At 37.2% G+C, this 21,879-nt stretch overlaps 1 protein-coding gene across 2 annotated transcripts; it reads right to left on the reverse strand.

The window, feature by feature from the left end:
- Window positions 1-8,536: 8,536 nt before the first annotated feature.
- LOC127873522 (H2.0-like homeobox protein) lies at window positions 8,537-14,952 on the reverse strand. 2 transcript variants are annotated; one of them, XM_052417406.1, is made up of 4 exons: window positions 14,185-14,952; window positions 13,599-13,796; window positions 9,792-9,979; window positions 8,537-9,479 (listed from the first exon to the last, which is right to left on the reverse strand). In XM_052417406.1, exons 1-4 carry the CDS (start codon window positions 14,681-14,683, stop codon window positions 9,141-9,143), a joined length of 1,224 nt encoding a protein of 407 aa, XP_052273366.1. In that variant the 5' UTR covers window positions 14,684-14,952; the 3' UTR covers window positions 8,537-9,140. The 2 variants fall into 2 exon arrangements, with proteins under 2 accessions (XP_052273366.1, XP_052273367.1); XM_052417407.1 differs by having other exon boundaries at window positions 13,614-13,796; window positions 14,185-14,944.
- Window positions 14,953-21,879: the final 6,927 nt, after the last annotated feature.

The raw sequence follows: 21,879 nt of genomic DNA on the forward strand, positions 1-21,879 counted from the left end.
ATAATTAATTGTGTCGTAAACTCATTGAACATAATTGGGCTTGATTCTTAATGGAAACCAGTATATGCGCATATTGAACTCAAATTGATACTCATATGCCCTGAAGTCAGGCATATTCATGATGTCCCCGTAGAAAAAGAAGGCCCTGTTTGTCCTCGTGGAATTTACTGGGTTTCTGTATGTCCTCATGGAAATCAGCAAAGCACTGTAGATCCCAAACGAAATCAGTGGCCTCTGTATAAATAATGGTAATCAGTGGACTCTGTGTGGCCCTTGGAAACGATTGGCCACTCTATGACCTCATAGAAATCATTGTGCATTGTATGGCCATATGGAAATAAGTGGTCACTCTATGACCTCATAGAAATCATCGTGCACTGTATGGCCATATGAAAATCAGTGGTCACTCTTGACCTCATAGATATCAGTTGACTCTGTATGACCCCCTGGATATCAGTGGCCACTCAAAGATATCAGTGTGCATTGCATGACCCCAGGAAATCAGTGTGCAGTGTATGACCTGCTATAAATCAGTGTGCACTGTATGATCTCATGGAAACCAGTGTGCATTGTATGACACCCTGGAAATCAGTGTGATTGCATGACCTCATAGAAATCAGTGTGCATTGTATGACCTCATGGATATCAGTGTAAATTGTATGATCTCATGGAAATAAAAACTCGCTGTCAACTGACATTCGAATGGGCACAAGGTGGACGTGGTATGGCATTCTGGCAAATAGTGGGGCCAATTACGCTTTTGTGTATGAAACCCGTGCAGTGTCCATGGTGGTAAACGGATATTAGCATTAATATATTCCTTTATATACTTTACAAAATATTCAGAATCTTAACATAATCGTTTAATTAACATTCAAATTGTGGATTCAGTTTTGCTGGAAAATGCGACATAGCATTTTCATAATAATCGACGTACGCATGTACGTTTCCCACGTACGTAATATGACTTCCGGTATCATGTAATGAAATTCATGCAATCGTAAGTCAGCCTTACCTCGAATGTTTATCTAGAGTGTTGCTCACGTGTTTCGTCAGTATGTGTATGATACAAAAGCATAATGCTATCTAGTACTTTGCATTCGCATTTTACGCGCTTGTCACCACTTAACGCATACGCATAATGCGATATTGTTGTGGCGTTCCACCTATAATGGACAAAAGCTGGTTCACGTTACGTATATCGGTCTGACCTTTAGCACGCTCGGTTGTACGAATCTATGGAAGCTAATATTTTCCTGTGTGAAATAACGCGAACCAATTTGTGTATTTAATAATCCCACAGTGTTTATTGCCCGCGCCAATGATGATGGAGAAATATTGAGATGCAGAATTTATTGAGGTCGCCTGACCCGTTTACAGATGTTCACCAACTGAACAGCTGGAAGATGCACGATATTTCCGTGCATGATGGGAATATTTGCGAGATCACTGCGCTCGGCTGCAATGTTTGTTCGCTCGTGTTGATAGAAATATCGTGACATGTTTAATAGCTGCGCCTAATTTCAAATTTAGCTCCTCTTGCTGATAACTGTTACGTTTCTAGTGCAAATTTGAACGATCATTTATACTCAGTCGTCAAGGGCGAGACTTTCTTGTCGTGCTTTATACTAACATCTTTAAACTAAGATCGAGCTTGTATAAGAATTTTACGCACAATACTACCTTAATCCCACACCCGTGTACTGATTATACTAGTATCTCTTTCTGCATGCCTTTCGCAAGAACGTAATCGTTAGCACTAAATTCTTAGAGTGTCTTTAATCAAATGTGATACATATTTCGTTAATTATCACCCGTCAAATGCGGAGGGATATAGAATTGGCGTTGTCCGTCCGTAAGTCAGTATGTCAGTCCGTCTGTCACAGAACTTTTTAGGGCTATATCTCAGAAACTATATAAGCTATCAACATTACTCCACACGTGTATCAATGAGAAGTGCTATGCACAAGAACCATAACCGTACACTTTCTTTAATAAGAGTTATTGCCCTTTTTATGATGCAACTTTTCAGGGCTAAATCTCAGATACCATGCACGACTTCAAAATGAAACTTCATGTGTGTATTGATATAATTGAGAAGAAGCTTTTCATCAACCGACCGGTAGTTGCCAAACCTTGTCCGTCCAACTATAGACCCTACCGTAAAACCTGGGTTATCAATTGGGAGGTAAACAGGATTTAGGCGTGGGTTCATGTTGATAACTAAGGTCAAAGTCAAAGGTCATATTGACATATACTTTTTAACAGTGTCTTTGAAATACTATTTGACTTCGTAGGCTCATGTGAGTGTGTATGTGGACCAAATAAGTTTGATCTTCTTTGTTAATAAGTCGGTTAATGTCAGGGTTACACATTTTTGTACATTGCTGTTAATGGGTACAAATAAACTGTAACAATAAAAAAAGTAATATTGCCAGTTTTTATTATATAATATTTTATAGAAGGGAAACTATTTTTCGAGCGTATTCTTTTTGTGAAATTTTTATTTTGAAGTTATTTTTTTTGGAGTATTACTGTTATATTACTGTTGTATCTAAGGAACAATAAATATTTTACTTAGCTAAAAGATAAAGAAATCCTTAATTTTAAATATTATCGTTACCCTTTTTTAGTGTGTCCGGTTGCACGAATCATTAACAATTGTAACATAATATTAAAATAAACCGCATGTTTTGCTTAAATGTGCCACTATGGCTCCTATATTAACGATTTGAAACGTATTTTATCAATTTATATCAAGAAAAAAGTATTTTAATTAAAAATATAAATGTTTTGTTGTAAGAATTGGCCTGCAGCGCAGTGTGCGATCAAATCTCGTAGCTCAGCGGAGAGAGCGCATTTCTCGCGAGAAATGAGACGAGGGTTCAAATCCCTCCGAGATCATCGCATGGTGTCAGTTAATATACACACATCTTAAATATATGTAGCGTATTTTTTTTTACATTTTGAATTGCATTATGTATCTACTATAAACATCATTATAAAGCAACCGTCATCTTTATCTAACCAAAAACGTGCACTGCGCAAATTATGTAAATGTTATTAGATGACCGATGTTTAGTTTAAAATGCGACTGACAGATAATTCAATTTTTAATTGCTTTTATCGCAATTGTTTAGAATTTATATAATGCTTCATGCTATTTAAATGTAATTTATAATAAATATCTCGGATGAATCCGCAAGACATTTGAAACATCGGATTGGTGTATATAAACTTAACTATAAAAGTTATTTGAGTCACTCTTAAATATGAGCCTCGTTCTGTGAAAACCGTGCGCAAGTCATGTGCTTATATTGTCATGACAGATAAGCATTTGCAGCCCGCACTGGCTAATCAGGGACGGCACTTTCCTCTATAGGGGAATTGTGCGTTTAAATTATGTATTTTCTACACAAAATTTAGTGTAGCGGAAGGTTTTGTCCCTTTAAGCGTGTGCAGACTGCACAGGCTTATATGGGATGACACTTTGACGCACATGCATTAAGCACGGTTTCCCAGAACGAGGCTCATGGAAGAAATTATCCGTTTCGTCGAGGCGCCAATATTTAATCTTGATTTAATGTCAATATTGATATTTCAACAGCCTATAAATACTTCGACGCTGTACGTATCAGCATTTTGGAACATTTATATGTATATAAAACGTATACTCGCAATCTATTTCTATCGTCGCTATTCCGACGTCATCATATTATGAAAGAAATACAGAATTGATTCTTGAATTTGTTCTTTCGTTATTGGTCATTGTTGCTATTGCAACAAAGACGATTTTAAAATCATAAATGTTGGTGTTAAATTAACAAGATAAATATCGTTAATATGTGACCATCGCACTCCGTAAATTGCCCGAACTGAAGCCCCTTACACGGGACCTTATGTTCATTTCCCGTTATGAAGCCCCTTACCCGTGACCTTCTGTATATTGCCCGATATAAAGCCCTAATACGTATCAATATGTATATTGCCCGATATGAAGCCCATAACATGACCCACTGTATATTGCCCGATATGAAGCCCTTAACACTTGGCCCTCTGTATATTGCCCTATATGAAGCCCTTAACACTTGGCCCTCTGTACATTGCCCGATATGAAGCCCATAACACTTGACCCAATGTATATTGCCCGATATAAAGCCCATAACACTTGACCCAATGTATATTACCCGATATGAAGCCCCTCGCATTTGACCCATTTTATATTGCCCGATATGAAGCCTCCTACACGTGACCTTCTGTATATTGCCCGATATGAAACCCCTAACACTTGACCCTCAGTATAATGTCCGATATGAAGCCCCTAACACTTTACCCTCTGCATATTGCCCGATATAAAGCCCCCAAACATGACCCTCTGTATATTACCCGATATGAAGCCCCTAACACTTGACCTTTTGTATATTGCCCTAAATGAAGCCCCTAACACTTAACCCTATGTATATTACCCAATATGTAGCCCATAACACGTGACCCTTTTTATATTACCCGTCATGAAGCCACGTAACACGTGCCTATCAACATTTCCCAATAACACGTGACCCTCTGTTTATTACACGATATAAAGCCTAACACTTTACCATCTGTATATTGCCCGATATGAAGCCCTTAACACGTGACACTCTGTATATTACCTGATATAAAGCCCCTAACACTCAACCCTCTGTTTATTGACCAATATGTAGCCCATAACATGTGACCCTTTTTATATTACCCGACATGAAGCCGCGTAACACGTGCCTCTCAACATATCCCCATATGAGACATTTAACCCTTAACCTCATTTAAATGTACTTGTTCAAAAGTTTGGTAAAATAACAATTAAAAAACTGTCATTGACTACACACAATGTATAGATTGTATTCTATTAAGAGAACAAATATCCCTAATTAAGAAAATTCACAAAGCTATAGGTTGGTTAATATGAACATTCCTAAATCAAAATCGGTACTATTCCAAATAGTAAATATTTGCATTTAAATGCATTGAATGACTAACAAGGATCTGTGAACAAGTCCATTGAAGGTCACATGCATTACAGAAGGTTGTAACCTGCAAAAGCTGTGTAATAAATTACAAGGCATACTGTAATAATTGTTTCACTATGGCTTATTCGCACTGTAAATGTATTTGCCTCACTTTAAAGTTTATTGCATGGATGAATTGTATTTATATTCATTTTATGATGTCCAGACCCCGTTCCATTGTGTTATGTTAGATGGTAATGTCAATTATTCGCGTCCACTAATACCTCAATAAAACTGCAGTGATGGGTCATTTCGCAAGGAATCGCTCTATTGTGAAGGCAATTAGTGTTAATGAGTATTACTAGAAACATCATTTTTCCTGTAAACTTCCGATAACGGCCGTCAAAACGGGCGCGCAGTTATCATAAAGGGCCCTTTACGGGCCCGGGAACGACTGATACGGGGACCGCATATTAGACCAGACCCCGCTATTATCTTTATATAAACACGATGATCGGCGCATGTTGCGTATTTGTCAATGATGGCCCTTTGAGAGCCTTTTATTTCTACATTAAGGAATCATAATCACTGGGACCAGGCCACGGGTTTAATGAGCGCATAATGATAAACCATTAAGACATGTCCGATGTTAAACCAATAAGGACCGGACCCGGTGAAATACGAGTGAATAAATACACGAGTGTTTATGAAGAGAGTATGCGTCTTGTTTGACTTCTTAAATTTCATGATGCTGGTTAACATGTGCCAGTTTTTTCATGTGGAATTACAAAAATACCATTTATCAATTAGATAAATAGATGTTTTCTTGTTAAACTTTTATGTTTCTTCAATAATAATAATAAATATACACGAATTAATAAACAACTGCACTGAACAATTGTGATACAAACTATCAACTTATTAGTAGTGCTCGATTAGTCATTGTCGGCTCGGGAACTACTTAATCCATTTATGCCTAGTGGACTCTCCCATCCTTCTAAATTGGATTAATTTATTTCCAAAATTAGGGATGTCTAGTATATTTATTTCTATATTTAGAATATTTCATACAGAAATTCCTTTAAGCAAACAGCGCAGACCCTGATGAGACGCCGCATCATGCGGCGTCTCATCTGGGTCTACGCTGTTTGCCAAGGCTTTTTTTCTAGACGAGAGGCATAAATGGGTTAAATGTACCCCGTATACGGTTAATGTTACACAACGTACCCGGGAATTATAACGCTTTTAAAATTGGTCGTTGTCGGCTTTTTTTCAATTGATTATGTTCATATTTATGTCAATATTTTGTAAATGGTCGGTTATAGAAACATTGAGACATAAATATGATAATAGACTATAGTAATTATTGAAAATCATACTAAAAAAATAATATTGAGACAGGTTTTTTTCGAAGAGAATTTGGTTTCGTATTCCATAGCGCGTGTTACATCGGATTTTGGGCGCAAATAAAACTCGGATACAGCCTTAATTGGTCGGGTACGTTTTAGTGTAATTTGCGTACCCAGGGTACATTTTAGTATACTTAAGAGTATCCTGTGTACATTTAAATAGTACACGAGCCGACAATGACCCATCGAGCATTTGTATAGTGATACGTATTAGCCGACAATGACCCATCGAGCATTTGTAGAGTGATACTAGCCGACAATGACCGATCGAGCATTTGTAGAGTGATAAGTATTAGCCGACAATGACCCATCGAGCATTTGTAGAGTGATACGTATAAGCCGACAATGACCCATCGAGCATTTGTAGAGTGATACGTATTAGCCGACAATGACCCATCGAGCATTTGTAGAGTGATACGTATTAGCGTTACTCCCTTGATTTAGATATAAAATTAACTTCGTATGTCTTAACGCCCATAATATATGAACTCTGGTTTAGTTCACATTACGTTATAAATGAGCCTATAAGAAAAGTGTTATTGTCCGCTACCGGTGAAACCGGAGGGGACTTATGGTTTGCACTCCGTCTGTCTGTCTGTCAGTCAGTCAGTCCGTCAAACTTTTCTGGATCCTGCGATAACTTTAAGTTCTTAATATTTTTTCATGAAACTTGAAACATGGATAGATGGCAACATGGAGATTATGCACGTCATTTCATTTTGTGCCTACGTCAAAAAATCTGGTTGCTATGGCAACAAATATATAAAAAAAATAACTGACAATGGTGGAGTTTCACCGGTAGGGGACCATATTGCTTGGCAATCTCTTGTTCAACAATAGTATTGTCACTGAGTTAAACATAGCGTGTAGAAAGTTTTGCATCCCGTTGTGGCTTAAAAGTAAACTCTTTGTCATGTTACCTACCTAAGTATAAAGGTTTCTTCCATTGAATGTTTTATTAAGAGAGTTTGTCCTGTACTATGTATTTATGTATTGTCCCCTACCGGTTTCACCGGAGGGGACTTATGGTTTGCGCTCTGTCTGTCTGTCTGTCTGTCTGACTGTCTGTCTGTCTGTCTGTCTGTCTGTCTGTCTGTCTGTCTGTCTGTCTGTCTGTCTGTCTGTCTGTCTGTCTGTCTGTCTGTATGTTTGTCTGTCTGTCTGTCTGTCTGTCTGTCTGTCTGTCTGTCTGTCTGTCTGTCTGTCTGTCTGTCTGTCTGTCTGTCTGTCTGCCTGCCGCGTGCGACAACTTTAAAAGTTCTTAATATTTTTTCATGAAACTTGAAACATAGATAGATGGCAATATGGACATTATGCACGTCATTTCATTTTGTTCCTACGTCAAAAATTCTGGTTGCTATGGCAACAAATAGACTAGAAATACTTCTGAAAATGGTGGTTTTCTGGATCCTGCGATAACTTTAAAAGTTCTTAATATTTTTTCATGAAACTTGAAACATGGATAGATGGCAATATGGACATTCTGCACGTCATTTTATTTTGTTTCTACGTCAAAAATTCTGGTTGTTATGGCAACAAATTTTTAAAAAAATCTGACAACGGTGGAATTTCTGACAATGGTGGAGCCGTTAGGGGACTATATTGCTTAGCAATAGTCTTGTTTATTTATTTATTTTTGGGAGGGGAGGGGGATAGTTTTTAATGCATGTTAATGGCATATATGTTTTAAATATGCAATGGAGTAATAAAGAAAATATAAGAAGGCATCATTCGTACTACTACTTGCTTAGGACATGAAGCCTTATTAAACATATGTTTACGCCTTACAACACTATATCTAAAAGTAAAACATAAAGTGTTAAAGCGCCCCCAACCCTCCCCCAATCGCGAGTGTATTGGTAAGAATTTTACTTTTTAGACACTATTTTGCTCTGAACATTTTTATTTATAGAATGAACGCTTTGATTCAAAAGCTAGTCTCCGCCCAATGGACTTTCTGCGCAGATTAATCTCAATCTAGACTTCTTGTTTTAATAGGGAAAAACGGTAAAAAATTATGAAATAAAATTGGCGGAAGAAATATTCAAATGTCGATTTCCAACATTTTTAAAGCACCATTTTTCACATGTTTTTACTTATTCTATTCTATAACAATACTACAAATAACTTTTAAGACCTGCAACAGTGGATTTTTTAATTATACATTACTTATACAATTTAATTCACAAATAACATATGTATGACATCTTTTATGCATTGTTTCATATTTTGTTACACAAAATAAGTCTTTTCCAATCTTACAATCTCCTTCTCAACGGCTTCACCAACGTTTTTAATCGTTTGAACAGACGTTTTATGTATGCATGTGTTTGAATTTGACCGAATAAAATATGCAAAACAATTGCTTTATTGATTGCTTTTCTTTTCACGATACGTCATACATGTATGTCTTCGATGCAGTAAGTAAAGTTTAATATCTCTACAATGGAGTGACCGCTAAAATCCCAAAACTGTTTACTGTTTTCTTAGAAATTGTAAAACGCGTAATCATGTTTGCTAAAGTGTATACTACTTATACTTCTTTTACATGAATGGAATCTTGGAGGCCACATTCCCATCCATACGATACAGAAAGCGATATATCCAGGTCGAAGTGTGGCACTTGACGACAGTTTCCCTAGTATCGTTCAACAACTTTGACCCGTGTCACCATATGCGCATTATTACACTTCAGATGAATATGCTAGTACATAACAAAAGTTAACACAACAAAGCGACTTTAGCTTCAATGCATTGGGTAATCTAACGGCTCTGGTAGAGTTTCATCCTCCAACGAACTTCTGTCGCCACTGACCGGTCCTTCGTAGCGCTCCGTCAAACTTCCGGCGCGCTGCTGGAAACTTCCGTCGCTCTCTGAACTCGAGTCACTGTCTATATCAGTAACGTCCATCGTCGTATTAATATTTAGATTCGCATTATTAGGCTCAATGACAGATGTTGCGTCTTCTTCCGGTTTCTCTCCCGCGGCGCCTCTCTCCACTTCAGTCACCTCCTCGGTGTCCATTGTTGTCTGCTGTTGCGCGTGGCGCCATTTCATCCTTCTATTTTGAAACCAGACCTTCACCTGAAATAACGATCACATGTGTGTATTATAGTGTTATTCGCATGTTTAAAGTTCATATTTTGGTAGCACACGTGTACACTCTACATAAACAATCACTTCGATCAAATACACAAATGCTACAATAAAAATTACTTCGATTATTACTGAAGCGTCTATGTGTTTGTGCGTGTTCTTCGCTCTTTGTTGTGATTGTTATCATGGTTATGGTATCACATGTTATTTACTTTTGAAGTAGGAAATAACATTAAATAAACTTGAAATAGATATTACGTTTCGAACTTTTCGTGCGTGCAACACAAAACATCAACAAACCTGTGCGTCCGTAAGACCCAACATGGCAGCCAGCTGTCGTCTGTCGGGTTTGGTGACGTACTTCTGCACCTCGAAGCGCTTTTCGAGCCCCTTCCGTTGAAGGTTGGAGAACACGGCACGTGACCAGGACCGCTTCCGCTTAGTCTGGTTCCCAACGTTCACTTCCGTGCTAAGAACCGAGTAGGGCCCTGAAATTTAACGCGAGAGGTGACGTCATTGTTTGCATGTGACGTCATAGAAAGTTTATTTTCGAGAACGCATATCATGAATGGAGGAATCTCTGTGAACAGAGCAGATATAAGCCTACGCCGCACTTGTGAAATATGTGTACGTTATAAGGCTTTTGGCTTCACCATTTGCTGATTATTGCTCATACATTGAAATTTCTTAATGGCAGTCAGATTCTCGTTATTGTTGAGACAATCAATAGATAAAGGTGGAACTTACTGTCCAAACAAATAAATGCATAAATCCCTTTTCATAAATATTAAATTGAAAAATGTTATAATAAATAAGTTAAGCATGTTCTTAAATAAAAAAACAAAGGACCGATAATTATAATTTTTAGATGCATCTCTAGAGTCAATCGAGAATTTAAAGGGGCCTTTTCACAGATTTTGGCATTTTTTAACTTATTCATTAAATGCTTTATATCGATAAATGTAAACATTGGATCGTAAAAGCTCCAGTAAAAAATCAAGAATAAAATTAAAAAAAGGAAAAGAACATTGCCCGGACCAGGTTTCGAACCAGTGACCCCTGGAGTCCTTCCAGAGTCCTGAAGTAAAAACGCTTTAGCCTACTGATCTATTCCGCCGAGTACATGTACCTGAAGTATTTTATACCTTATATAAGCAATCTTCGTAGTTTCACAAAATTTAACGACAAAAACAGAACTCTCCAAATTATTCAATCGTTTCGCGTTGCAACGCTTTATAATTTTTAGGTTTTAAAATCGTCAAAAGATGCATATAATGGCTATATTAGACCATGGTAAATGTTCAGTATTACTGTTTCCTCACAAATATCATAACTAAAACGAAAATTTGCTAATCTGAAACAACTTTTTTCAATGTTGTCAATTTACCAAAGCGTGAAAAGATCCCTTTAACGTCGTTGTTTGTTTATATGGCGGATTATTGTGGACATTTTTTTAGCAAGCGGTAAGTTTTAAATCAGGTGAAAGCTTCAATGCAGAATATATTATTTTTTATCATGACTATTATATTGCCACTTTTTTCCTTGTCCATGTAGACACTGTTTGTTGACAAAACACGCATTATTAAAAGATACAGACGATAAAGATCGTCCGCATGAGCTTGATAATAATAGTTACACAAAGAAAAAGGTTTTTTTCTGTGTATGAATACAATAAATATCTCGAAAAGGCATCGACTTATGTTCATTTTTTATAAATACAATAAATATCACGTAAAGGCATCGAATAACATGTTCATTTTTATATGTTTTATACATTGAGAACGCAAACGTTTTTTCTCATAAAGGTCTATTCACAAACATATGCAATATTCAGTCCATTTAACTGAGTTCATATGCACCATAGTGTAGTACGGAAAGTAATAAAATTGTTAGAAGGTGAAATAAAACTGCATTTTGGTGTTATTGGCGTTGATACTGCGTACGTCAATCCACCTTTTCAAGCATGTGAACATAGTTTGTTAGACCTTTTGACAAATTTAAACCAAATATATCTTTTCTAAAAGTCTTCTATACACTCGACCACAAGCTGACCAATCTTCCCTTGAATAACAATATAATCAGGGCGTTGAACTCGTAACAGCTTCTTTCTACAAGTGAAGCAAAAAAATCGGATAAAAAAGTCGTGGTCAAAATTTATATTTTACACCAGACAACACTTCGGAACGAAAATGTACCAAATGAGTTATAAATGTAAAGTAAACTCCGCCATTGTTATTCCATGACAATCTCGCTTAAACCCAATTTATGCGTTATTTATGTTCATCCTCTTAAAGGGGCATTTTCACGTTTTGGTAAATTGACAAAAAAAAACAAACGAATTGTATCAGATTCGCACAGTTTCGTTGTAGTTATGATATTAATGAGGAAACAGTAATACTGAACATTTACCATGCTCTAAAATATCATATATGCATCTTTTAACGATTTAAGACCCTGACAATTATAAAGCGTTGCAACGCGAAACGATTGAATAATTTGGAGAGTTCTGTTCCTGTCGTTATATTTTGTGATACTACGAGGATTGCTTCAATATAACGTTTGTAATAGATCACCCAATGTATGAGTACGAATGACCGAGTGATCTAAGCGATAGACTTTTACTCCATGGGTCAGTGGTTCAAACCCAGTTGAGGGTTATTTTTTTTTCTTTCTTTAATTTTATTCTTGTTTTTTACTGGAGCTTTTTAGATCTAATGTTTACATTTATCAGTATAACGCATTTAATGACAAACTTCGATGCGCGAACATGTTTGAAAAGGTCCCTTTAATAAGTATGAAGAATGAAATAATAATGCGTTGGTCAAACGAAAGGTGATTTTGTTAATGGTTTGGATGAAGCCACATATATCATCTGCCCATGCTGTTTTATTAAAGTATTACATAAAATAATAAAGGAAATGACCAACGAATTAAATTTACAAGAATGTAGTTACAAACTAATTCTTGAAACTATCGTATTATGGTTGAATAAATTGTGTACTAAATTTTTAATATGATTAGGTTGTATGATAAAAATAAATTAATTGAATGTATGTTAGTTACCATTAAGATTTAATTAACAAATCAAGAAGCATACAATATCTTTTGCAAAGAAATGAACCATTCGGAAAGTACACATTTTCCATTCTAATAATTATCACGCACTTACGTTGAATATTTTTTTGGAAAGGAATGTATTATTATATTTTGATCAGAAATGAAAAATCATAATAAAACAATTCATATTAATATGGTTCGCGTATTGAGAGATTCATGAATGTGTCATACTAGACCTCATTAACCATATTGTATTTATTGTTTGTTTGTTTGTTTGAAACTGATGTTCATTGGAAAAAATATTTGATAGTTTTAAATAATTTATTGAATAAACCACAGCATTTGATATTATTTTGCATAATTATTAAATAGCTTAATTGGCTCGAACCTCTTTGAAACGTTTTCAACTATTAGACATTGTCATATAACAACACAATTATTATTGTCAATATGTGCACATATTCAGAGGTTTAAATCCAATTTTAGTTTTAAGGATGATTCTTGTGAATATTTCATGTTTATCATAATTATCTTTATAAGTTGTTTATATGGTGTGATTAATGTCCCTTGATAAATGACTATTGCAAAAGTATTTCTGCATGCCCAATCAGGTACTAATCTACTATGATCTGATCTCGTTTTGTAAAGTATATCAACCCGTCGTGGAGCAAATTCGATTATTTCATTAATTACACTTGCAATACATTCACTTGTATAATTACACTTGCAATACATTCACTTGTATAATTACACTTGCAATACATTCACTTGTATAATTACACTTGCAATACCTTCACTTGTATAATTACACGAGCCTCACTCTGGAAAAAAGGGGCTTAATGCATGTGCGTAAAGTGTTGTCCCGATACCGCCTGTTCAGTCCGTACAAGCTAATCAGGGACAACATTTTCTTAATTCATGTGTATGCATTCAACCCGATTGTCACAGAGCGAAGCTCAAATGATGGGTCTGAGAGTATATCTTTTCAGAAATTGCATTGCTATACTAATGAAACAGGAAAACAGAAGATAAAACAATACTACGACTTACAAAAATAGGCTCTACCTGGTAATAAATCTGAACCGGAAGGGGAGGCCGGGTAGTTTGGCGGCTGTAGGGCGTGCACGGCGCTCAATGCGTGGCTGTGGTACTGTGCATGCGCAGGATAACCGTGACATCCATCCAGTGTGCACTCACAACTCCCTCGGCTGCGTAGTTTTGCATAGCCCTTTATTTTAACGGAATCCTCTGAAAATATTAACATAAATATTGTCATCAATACTTGCATGTTTCGGTTTTTCTTTCGCATTGAAAAACAAGACTTTTCTAACGCATCGCAGAAATATCTCCGTGAACAGTGATTGATTTGTTATATATTTATTGTCAAGTCTTTTTTCGCGATACCTTCAAAAGTTTCTTCTCGTTTTCTAACAAACCGATCAATTACAACACTTGTTTCTGTACATAAAGATGAATATTAAACATAGCATTAAATTAAATATAACACCAAAACTAAGTTAACTCCGTTGTTTAGTTTAATATTAACAAAATAATCACTTTTTCGTGCGGTTTATGTTAAACAAATAAATTCATTTTGAAACTATGCTGGTAAATGCATAATAAGATGTAGATTTACCTTTTCCGAAATCATCTGAGAGAATTTTGCTTATTCCGAACTTCAGTTCCTTGTTCGCCTGTAGATGACCTCGACACGACCCCTGTGACTCACCGACCTTCAGAGGACTCGAACCCCTGTACCCCCGCGGGCCAGTGCTACAGAGCGCTCTCAGTGGCTCGAGGGCAGACGGGAGAGTGCAGCCGCCGCCACTGTTCTTGACGCTAAAGTCAATGACGCCATCCGGGCCGGGAGTTGCACCCTCTTTTCGTTTCTCATCGCGCCCGAAACCGCCTGCAAAATATCTTGATGGCGGCGCTAGGTCGCTATCCCTGGGTATAGCGTCGAACTTTCTTAGCGTTCCGTTAGACTGACCGGCGGAATACTTGGTCGCGTTAAGCTGCATGAGTTCTGCCAGATTAATGTCCGCTTTCTTTGATATACTTTGTATCCAGTAGGGGTTCCAATAATATACCGGCGCCGGTACCTGTATGCACCCGGAACACGTGTTCAAAAACATTGTTAAGTATTGCAGAATAATTACCTTAATTTATGTTTATATACAATGTTAAAATACCTTTCCTGTTATTCCAACAGTATTAAATGATTTCACATGATTAACAAAGCTACTATATCGTCAAACGTTAAAAATTCTAACATTTGAATCAACTACGTATGCAATTATTTCACATAATCAAACACTTCCGTTTATTTAGCGGCGTGAAGCTCAAAAGTGCAAATCTTTAAGACTCCGAATGCGCGGTTCTCCGAAATGATACCAATTAATTTGGAGCGCTGAATTTTGACACAGAGCACCTCGAATTTCGATAGGTTGTAACATAGATACCCCTTGTCTTAACGTAAGCCGCTAATAAGCCCCGCCGATTGGTCCGTGAAATTTATCATCGGAGTTTTATGAGGTGCTAAGCGCGCGAATTCTTGGTAATTACCCTCACTAAGGGGGTGGGGCGTGTCTGCCAGGAAGGGGCGTGGCCGACGCCAGATTACCTCGGGAATATGAGACTTCACAAATCTAACAAAATGATAGTGAATGAATTGATGAACACAACTGGTAAATTCACTTCAATTTAAACTTCTTTTTTTTATAAACAAAAACGCCGAATAATTAATTTTTATTGAGCCATGAACAATAAGAAACAAAATAAAAGGTTAATTACGTGCATATACCCGGTTAAACGACCAATGATTATGTACTTGTATGTAAATTGCAAAGTTTGTAATAGTTCCAGCGTTAAAATTTTGAAATTCATCCTTTTTATTATATTGACATTCTTACAAAATGTAACAAAGTTACAGTAATGCATATCACAGTTGAATATCCGGTGACTTAAAAATATTATACAGCTTAACAAAGATAGTAACATTTTTACCAAATCAGTTCTAGTTTAACTATGCCGTAAAACTCTTTCTGAAGAACTGGAAGCTTTTACCAACAAGCAAAAAAACTTGCAGCCAAAGAAAGTATTTTTTTAAATTTTCCTGAAGAGGTCTGTATTTTGTTTTATGACAAACCACGTTATACATGATTTCTTTTACAAATGACACCTGGACAAATGTTGAAGCTTGTCGATATTCGGTTGTAGAAAACATGTATTTAATATTGTTGCAATAACTAATCATGAACGAATGATATTGTGAACACGTTTAACTGCCGCGAACACCTTACCAATTGAAAAAATCTCAATTATAGATTTGAATATTCAGTTTTAACAGGAAGGGAAGTCACATACGAATTAAGCCCCGCTACAGGAAAACCTGGCTTAATACAATCCGCGCAGTCCAATCAGGAACGACACTTTCCGCTTGTGTTGACTTTTTGTTAAAAGGAAGTCTCGTTCATACTCATTTTTACTGGATTTTCACTTTCTGACAATTGTATTTTCGAACAAGCCTTACAAATTCTTCACGCCCGAAAATGGTAAACGTAGAATTGAATTGATCTCATAGTTCTCTTTACGATTATTAACCACGTGTCTTCTCGCCGGGCGCGCGTCAAATAAAATTATCATTCACGCGCACGTCAAACGGCCCGGAACGAATCGATCTAATACAAACGTTCCGGAACGAATCTGTATAAATACAGTGTTGCCACCAGGCGTGATGCCATAGGGTTCGCATAAACTGTTATGAACGTGTCATATTACTAGAGGAGTAGTACTATATAACGTTGTTTAGATATTCAAACCTACACAAGTATGTAGGAAGCAGGACGGAAATGCAATAAAAAGGCCTAACTGTAAACGTGTTCGGTATGTTATATTGTTATACCAAAATAGAGGTTCGCTGTCACGTCATAGTGGTATTTCTTTAACACACTCATGACCACGCATGTGTGGTCAGAAGGAGCAAAACACAATGCATACAATTTCAGTTAGTTCATAATACTATTTCACATGTTCATTTCAAGTTTCAGCAAGGATCTGTTCGTCCGCGTGTTCCCTTTGCCATTTACTGACAATATAACATGTTTAAGGAATAAGATAATGCCCACTTATATTGCTATGCCTTGTATTGACCGTTCCAATGAAGAGAACCCGTATTTATTGATTGACGTCTCAGCTCTTCAAGCGTGTTTGTCATGTGTCTAATGGTATGACAATGTGTCACTTGCATCAATTCAAGAACCTCGTGGTGCTGTTAAAATGATCTCACTGCAGATTAACTGGTGTTTCAGTTTGATTATTTTCTCACGTCATTAATGATGAACATTATATATCAAAAACTATTATCTTGAATTATTATATATATATATATATATATATATATATATATATATATATATATATATATATATATATATATATATATATATATATATATATATATATATATATATATATATATATTAATAATTCGATGCATTAATTGCCGCGTTATAAATTAGTCAATATAACTCATGGGCAGAAATACAATTGTATTAAACTTGATTCTGCTTATTCTAGTACCGTAAGAATCTTAATGCAAGTTTATATTCCGTATGTATTGAACATCATAAATTAGCCTCCGTTATCACATTTGCCTCGATTATTTCGTTATTTACTGTAATAAACACACAAGGAAAGCTTTTCAATAAAATGGTTTATATATTGCTGCCTGAATCTTGACTGAAATTATATAAATATGTCACAAACGATTGTAATCAACAGAGATATATTGCACAATTCTGCGCAACTATTTCCCGCACGCTAGCAATTTTACGAGCGGCCCTGTCTTTCTTTAATTATGAAGCTATTTATATTATTACATATTTCATTATTACTGCAAAAACATGTGTTTTTTTATAACAACACTATCATTCAAATGTTAAGGTGTATAATGCATTTGTGTCAAACTCTAAGGAATATCAATGTTATATTGATAAATAATCGTTGCAAAAAATGCCAGATGATGTTTCTAAACTCTGGCCACCTGGGAATATTACTGTGCAATGTTTCCTTATCAAGGGATGGATTGACACCCTAATGTTTATATAGCAGTATTAGAAAAAAAGTAAAATATACATAAAACATCATATCTGCCCGTGATATTAAATTCTCATAATTCTCATCCAACTTATGAGCAATAAAAATGATTTTCGAACCGAGATTTGATAGTGTCAGTGGTTTTTAAAACTTGAACATCTGTCTAGTGTTGGCTTTGCAATCATTTTTCCAAATATATTTTTGTACATTTTTTTAATAGAAGCTATTATCTGTTTTTCGAGAAATATAAATGCAGAGACCATCCAAAATCGACTGAATGCAGACCGATATATGCCCTGTTTCTTTGTTTGCAAGCCGTTACAATAAATTTAAAGTAAAAAACTTCCTTATTTTACATAATCATTGTTAGATAGTGTAAGCAGAATTGATTAAAACAACTAAATAAAAATAAGAACAATTATGTACATGTAGTAGTTTTTGTAAGTGAACATTTGTTTAAATGTCATTTATTAAATATCTTTTAGGATAATAGTTATTAAGATTTTTTTTTATGTTTATATCGTTGTGAAAAATGCCAAAAGGTATATTATTTCGCTAATAATGATTAAACATATACATTCAAGTACCATGTTAGAAAGCAAAGTCGTCGTTTGTTGTTAATGAAGCCCATCCTCCATTTGAGCGAGTCAGCAACCTTGGCAGCGAATTGTTCAGAAGTGAGTGGTTGAATGCGCGAGTCCATGCACCGTTAAACAGACAACCGAGCGGCCACTTCCCGGGGGCGCGCGTCAACGCCCTAATGATCGACACCCACGGGGAGACTTGCCATTGACACTAATGTCCCGGCCCATGGGCTGTGTTTACGGACCAGTGGGTCGCCATTTTGTTTGTAAACATGCGTGTTTATACATACTGTGGCGAAATGGGTTTTTGATGCGCTGGTAACGGTTTTAAAAATATCGGGGGCCATAGGAGTACTCTTGGCAGTTACGAATTAAATGTGTTAACGGCACTCATAGATTTTACGTCCACACTTTTTTTAAACATTCAATTATACTGTTAGTTACGGTTGTTGAAACTTATTAGTTTCTCCGTTCAGTCTATTGTTCTGTCATCAATTTCACGTAAGCCTATATCAGCGCTAGATTTGCCACCAGGTTTGTAGTAATAATACCGTTTAGTTTCAGGTTTTTAATATGCTTTTGATATAAAGAACATCTTCAGCCGACTTCACTCAACCCATTTATACCTAGCGTCTAGAAAAAAGGCATTGGCAAACAGCTTAGACCCAGATGAGACGCCGCATGATGCGGCGTCTCATCTGGGTCTGCGCTGTTTGCTTAAAGAATTTCTGTAAGATAGAAATATAGAAATAAAAATACTAGACATCCCTAGTTTTGGAAATAAATTGATCCAATTTAGAAGGATGGGAGAGTCCACTAGGCATAAATGGGATAAACATCCGATCACTTGGTCAGTTAACGTTCGACTCAGCCATGGGACGTTAGCTTATTTCCTACATAGTTCCATAGTACACACCTGTGAGGAGATCTGCTGTCGTTCGATACATTTCTTGTTAAAAAAATCAAGGGTCCTCGTGGGACTCGAACCAGGAAAAATTCGATCCCGAACCCAGTGTTCTCCAAGGAGATCGCTGCCTTTGCTAAATTATAAGAGCGTCGCGTTTGGGAAACGGGTCTTAATTAATGCGCGTAAAGTGTAGCACAGTGGGCACATGTTCACCAGGGACGACACTGTAGACGCCTTAGATGGATAAATTAATGCGCGTAAAGTGTAGCACAGTGGACACATGTTTACCAGGGACGACACTCTAGACGCCTTAGAAGGATAAATTAATGCGCGTACAGTGTAGCACAGCGGGCACATGTTCACCAGGGACGACACTCTAGACGCCTTAGATGGATAAATTAATGCGCGTAAAGTGTAGCACAGTGGGCACATGTTCACCAGGGACGACACTCTACGCCTTAGATGGATAAATTTATGCGCGTAAAGTGTAGCACAGTGGGCACATGTTCACCAGGGACGACACTCTAGACGCCTTAGATGGATAAATTAATGCGCGTAAAGTGTAGCACAGTGGGCACATGCTCACCAGGGACGACACTCTAGACGCCTTAGATGGATAAATTAATGCGCGTAAAGTGTAGCACAGTGGGCACATGCTCACCAGGGACGACACTCTACGCCTTAGATGGATAAATTAATGCGCGTAAAGTGTAGCACAGTGGGCACATGTTCACCAGGGACGACACTCTAGACGCCTTAGATGGATAAATTAATGCGCGTAAAGTGTAGCACAGTGGGCACATGCTCACCAGGGACGACACTCTACGCCTTCGATGGATAAATTAATGCGCGTAAAGTGTAGCACAGTGGGCACATGCTCACCAGGAACGACACTCTAGACGCCTTAGATGGATAAATTAATGCGCGTAAAGTGTAGCACAATGGGCACATGTTCACCAGGGACGACACTCTACGCCTTAGATGGATAAATTAATGCGCGTAAAGTGTAGCACAGTGGACACATGTTCACCAGGGTCGACACTCTAGACGCCTTAGATGGATAAATTAATGCGCGTAAAGTGTAGCACAGAGGACACATGTTCACCAGGGACGACACTCTAGACGCCTTAGATGGATAAATTAATGCGCGTAAAGTGTAGCACAATGGGCACATGTTCACCAGGGACGACACTCTACGCCTTAGATGGATAAATTAATGCGCGTAAAGTGTAGAACAGTGGGCACATGTTCACCAGGGACGACACTCTACGCCTTAGATGGATAAATTAATGCGCGTAAAGTGTAGCACAATGGGCACATGCTCACCAGGGACGACACTGTACGCCTTAGATGGATAAATTAATGCGCGTAAAGTGTAGCACAGTGGACACATGTTCACCAGGGACGACACTCTACGCCTTCGATGGATAAATTAATGCGCGTAAAGTGTAGCACAATGGGCACATGTTCACCAGGGACGACACTCTAGACGCCTTAGATGGATAAATTAATGCGCGTAAAGTGTAGCACAGTGGGCACATGCTCACCAGGGACGACACTGTACGCCTTAGATGGATAAATTAATGCGCGTAAAGTGTAGCACAATGGGCACATGTTCACCAGGGTCGACACTCTAGACGCCTTAGATGGATAAATTAATGCGCGTAAAGTGTAGCACAGTGGACACATGCTCACCAGGGACGACACTGTACGCCTTAGATGGATAAATTAATGCGCGTAAAGTGTAGCACAGTGGGCACATGTTCACCAGGGACGACACTCTACGCCTTAGATGGATAAATTAATGCGCGTAAAGTGTAGCACATTGGGCACATGCTAACCAGGGACGACACTCTACGCCTTAGAGGGATAAATTAATGCGCGTTAAGTGTAGCACAGTGGGCACATGATCACCAGGGACGACACTCTACGCCTTAGATGGATTTTCGCTTAAAAGAGGCTTCCTTTTAACCAAAAATACAATGAAAGCACATGCATTGAGTTATGTTTTTTCAGAGCGAGGCTCAATTATGAATTATAAAAAACATTGGAAACTTATGTTTTGTTATTAAACTAGTCAATATCCTTGAAAAAAATGAATTGCTCCAAATAGATGTTACGTGAAGTGAATTACATGTGTACACACTAGTACGTGCCAGTTTAACTGTTGGGTTGGTTTCACTGAAGTTTTATGCTATAAGGGCGTAACATATATGAATGGTTTATTTACACATAGGTTGACATTAAGGGATTCATAGTCTAAAAATTTCATAATAATAAAATCGATATCTCGGCTTCAATTGTTTGCTTCTGATTCTAAAAGATTGGCAGGCTCTACATTGAGCAGTCGTGTTTGTTTTGTATCACATGTATTTCCTCACTGTTTGCCCACCAGCAAATTGTTTCTTTCCTGGGAGAGTTTATTACACCGGTGCGAGCTTATACGAGATTTTAATTGGCCTCGTATTACCCACTTCTCCCGCCGTATCTGCACGTTGTGCGATTCGCTCGTCTATGATTTCACCCCAATTTGTTGCAGGCAACATTTCCAACGTAAAAGTTATCATTATTTGTGATAGCATGATACGTTTTACGTTTATTGACATTTTCATTACTATATTACTGCCGGATTAATTCGTATAAAACCTTATTTCTCTGCACCCTAAATCTTCGTATGGACCATAAAACTACTGATACAAGTTGGCACTTTTCTGAGCACGATTGTCACGTGCGAGGTAGCGGC

Source organism: Dreissena polymorpha, chromosome 3 (genome assembly GCF_020536995.1).
Source record: "Dreissena polymorpha isolate Duluth1 chromosome 3, UMN_Dpol_1.0, whole genome shotgun sequence".
Taxonomy (NCBI): domain Eukaryota; kingdom Metazoa; phylum Mollusca; class Bivalvia; order Myida; family Dreissenidae; genus Dreissena; species Dreissena polymorpha.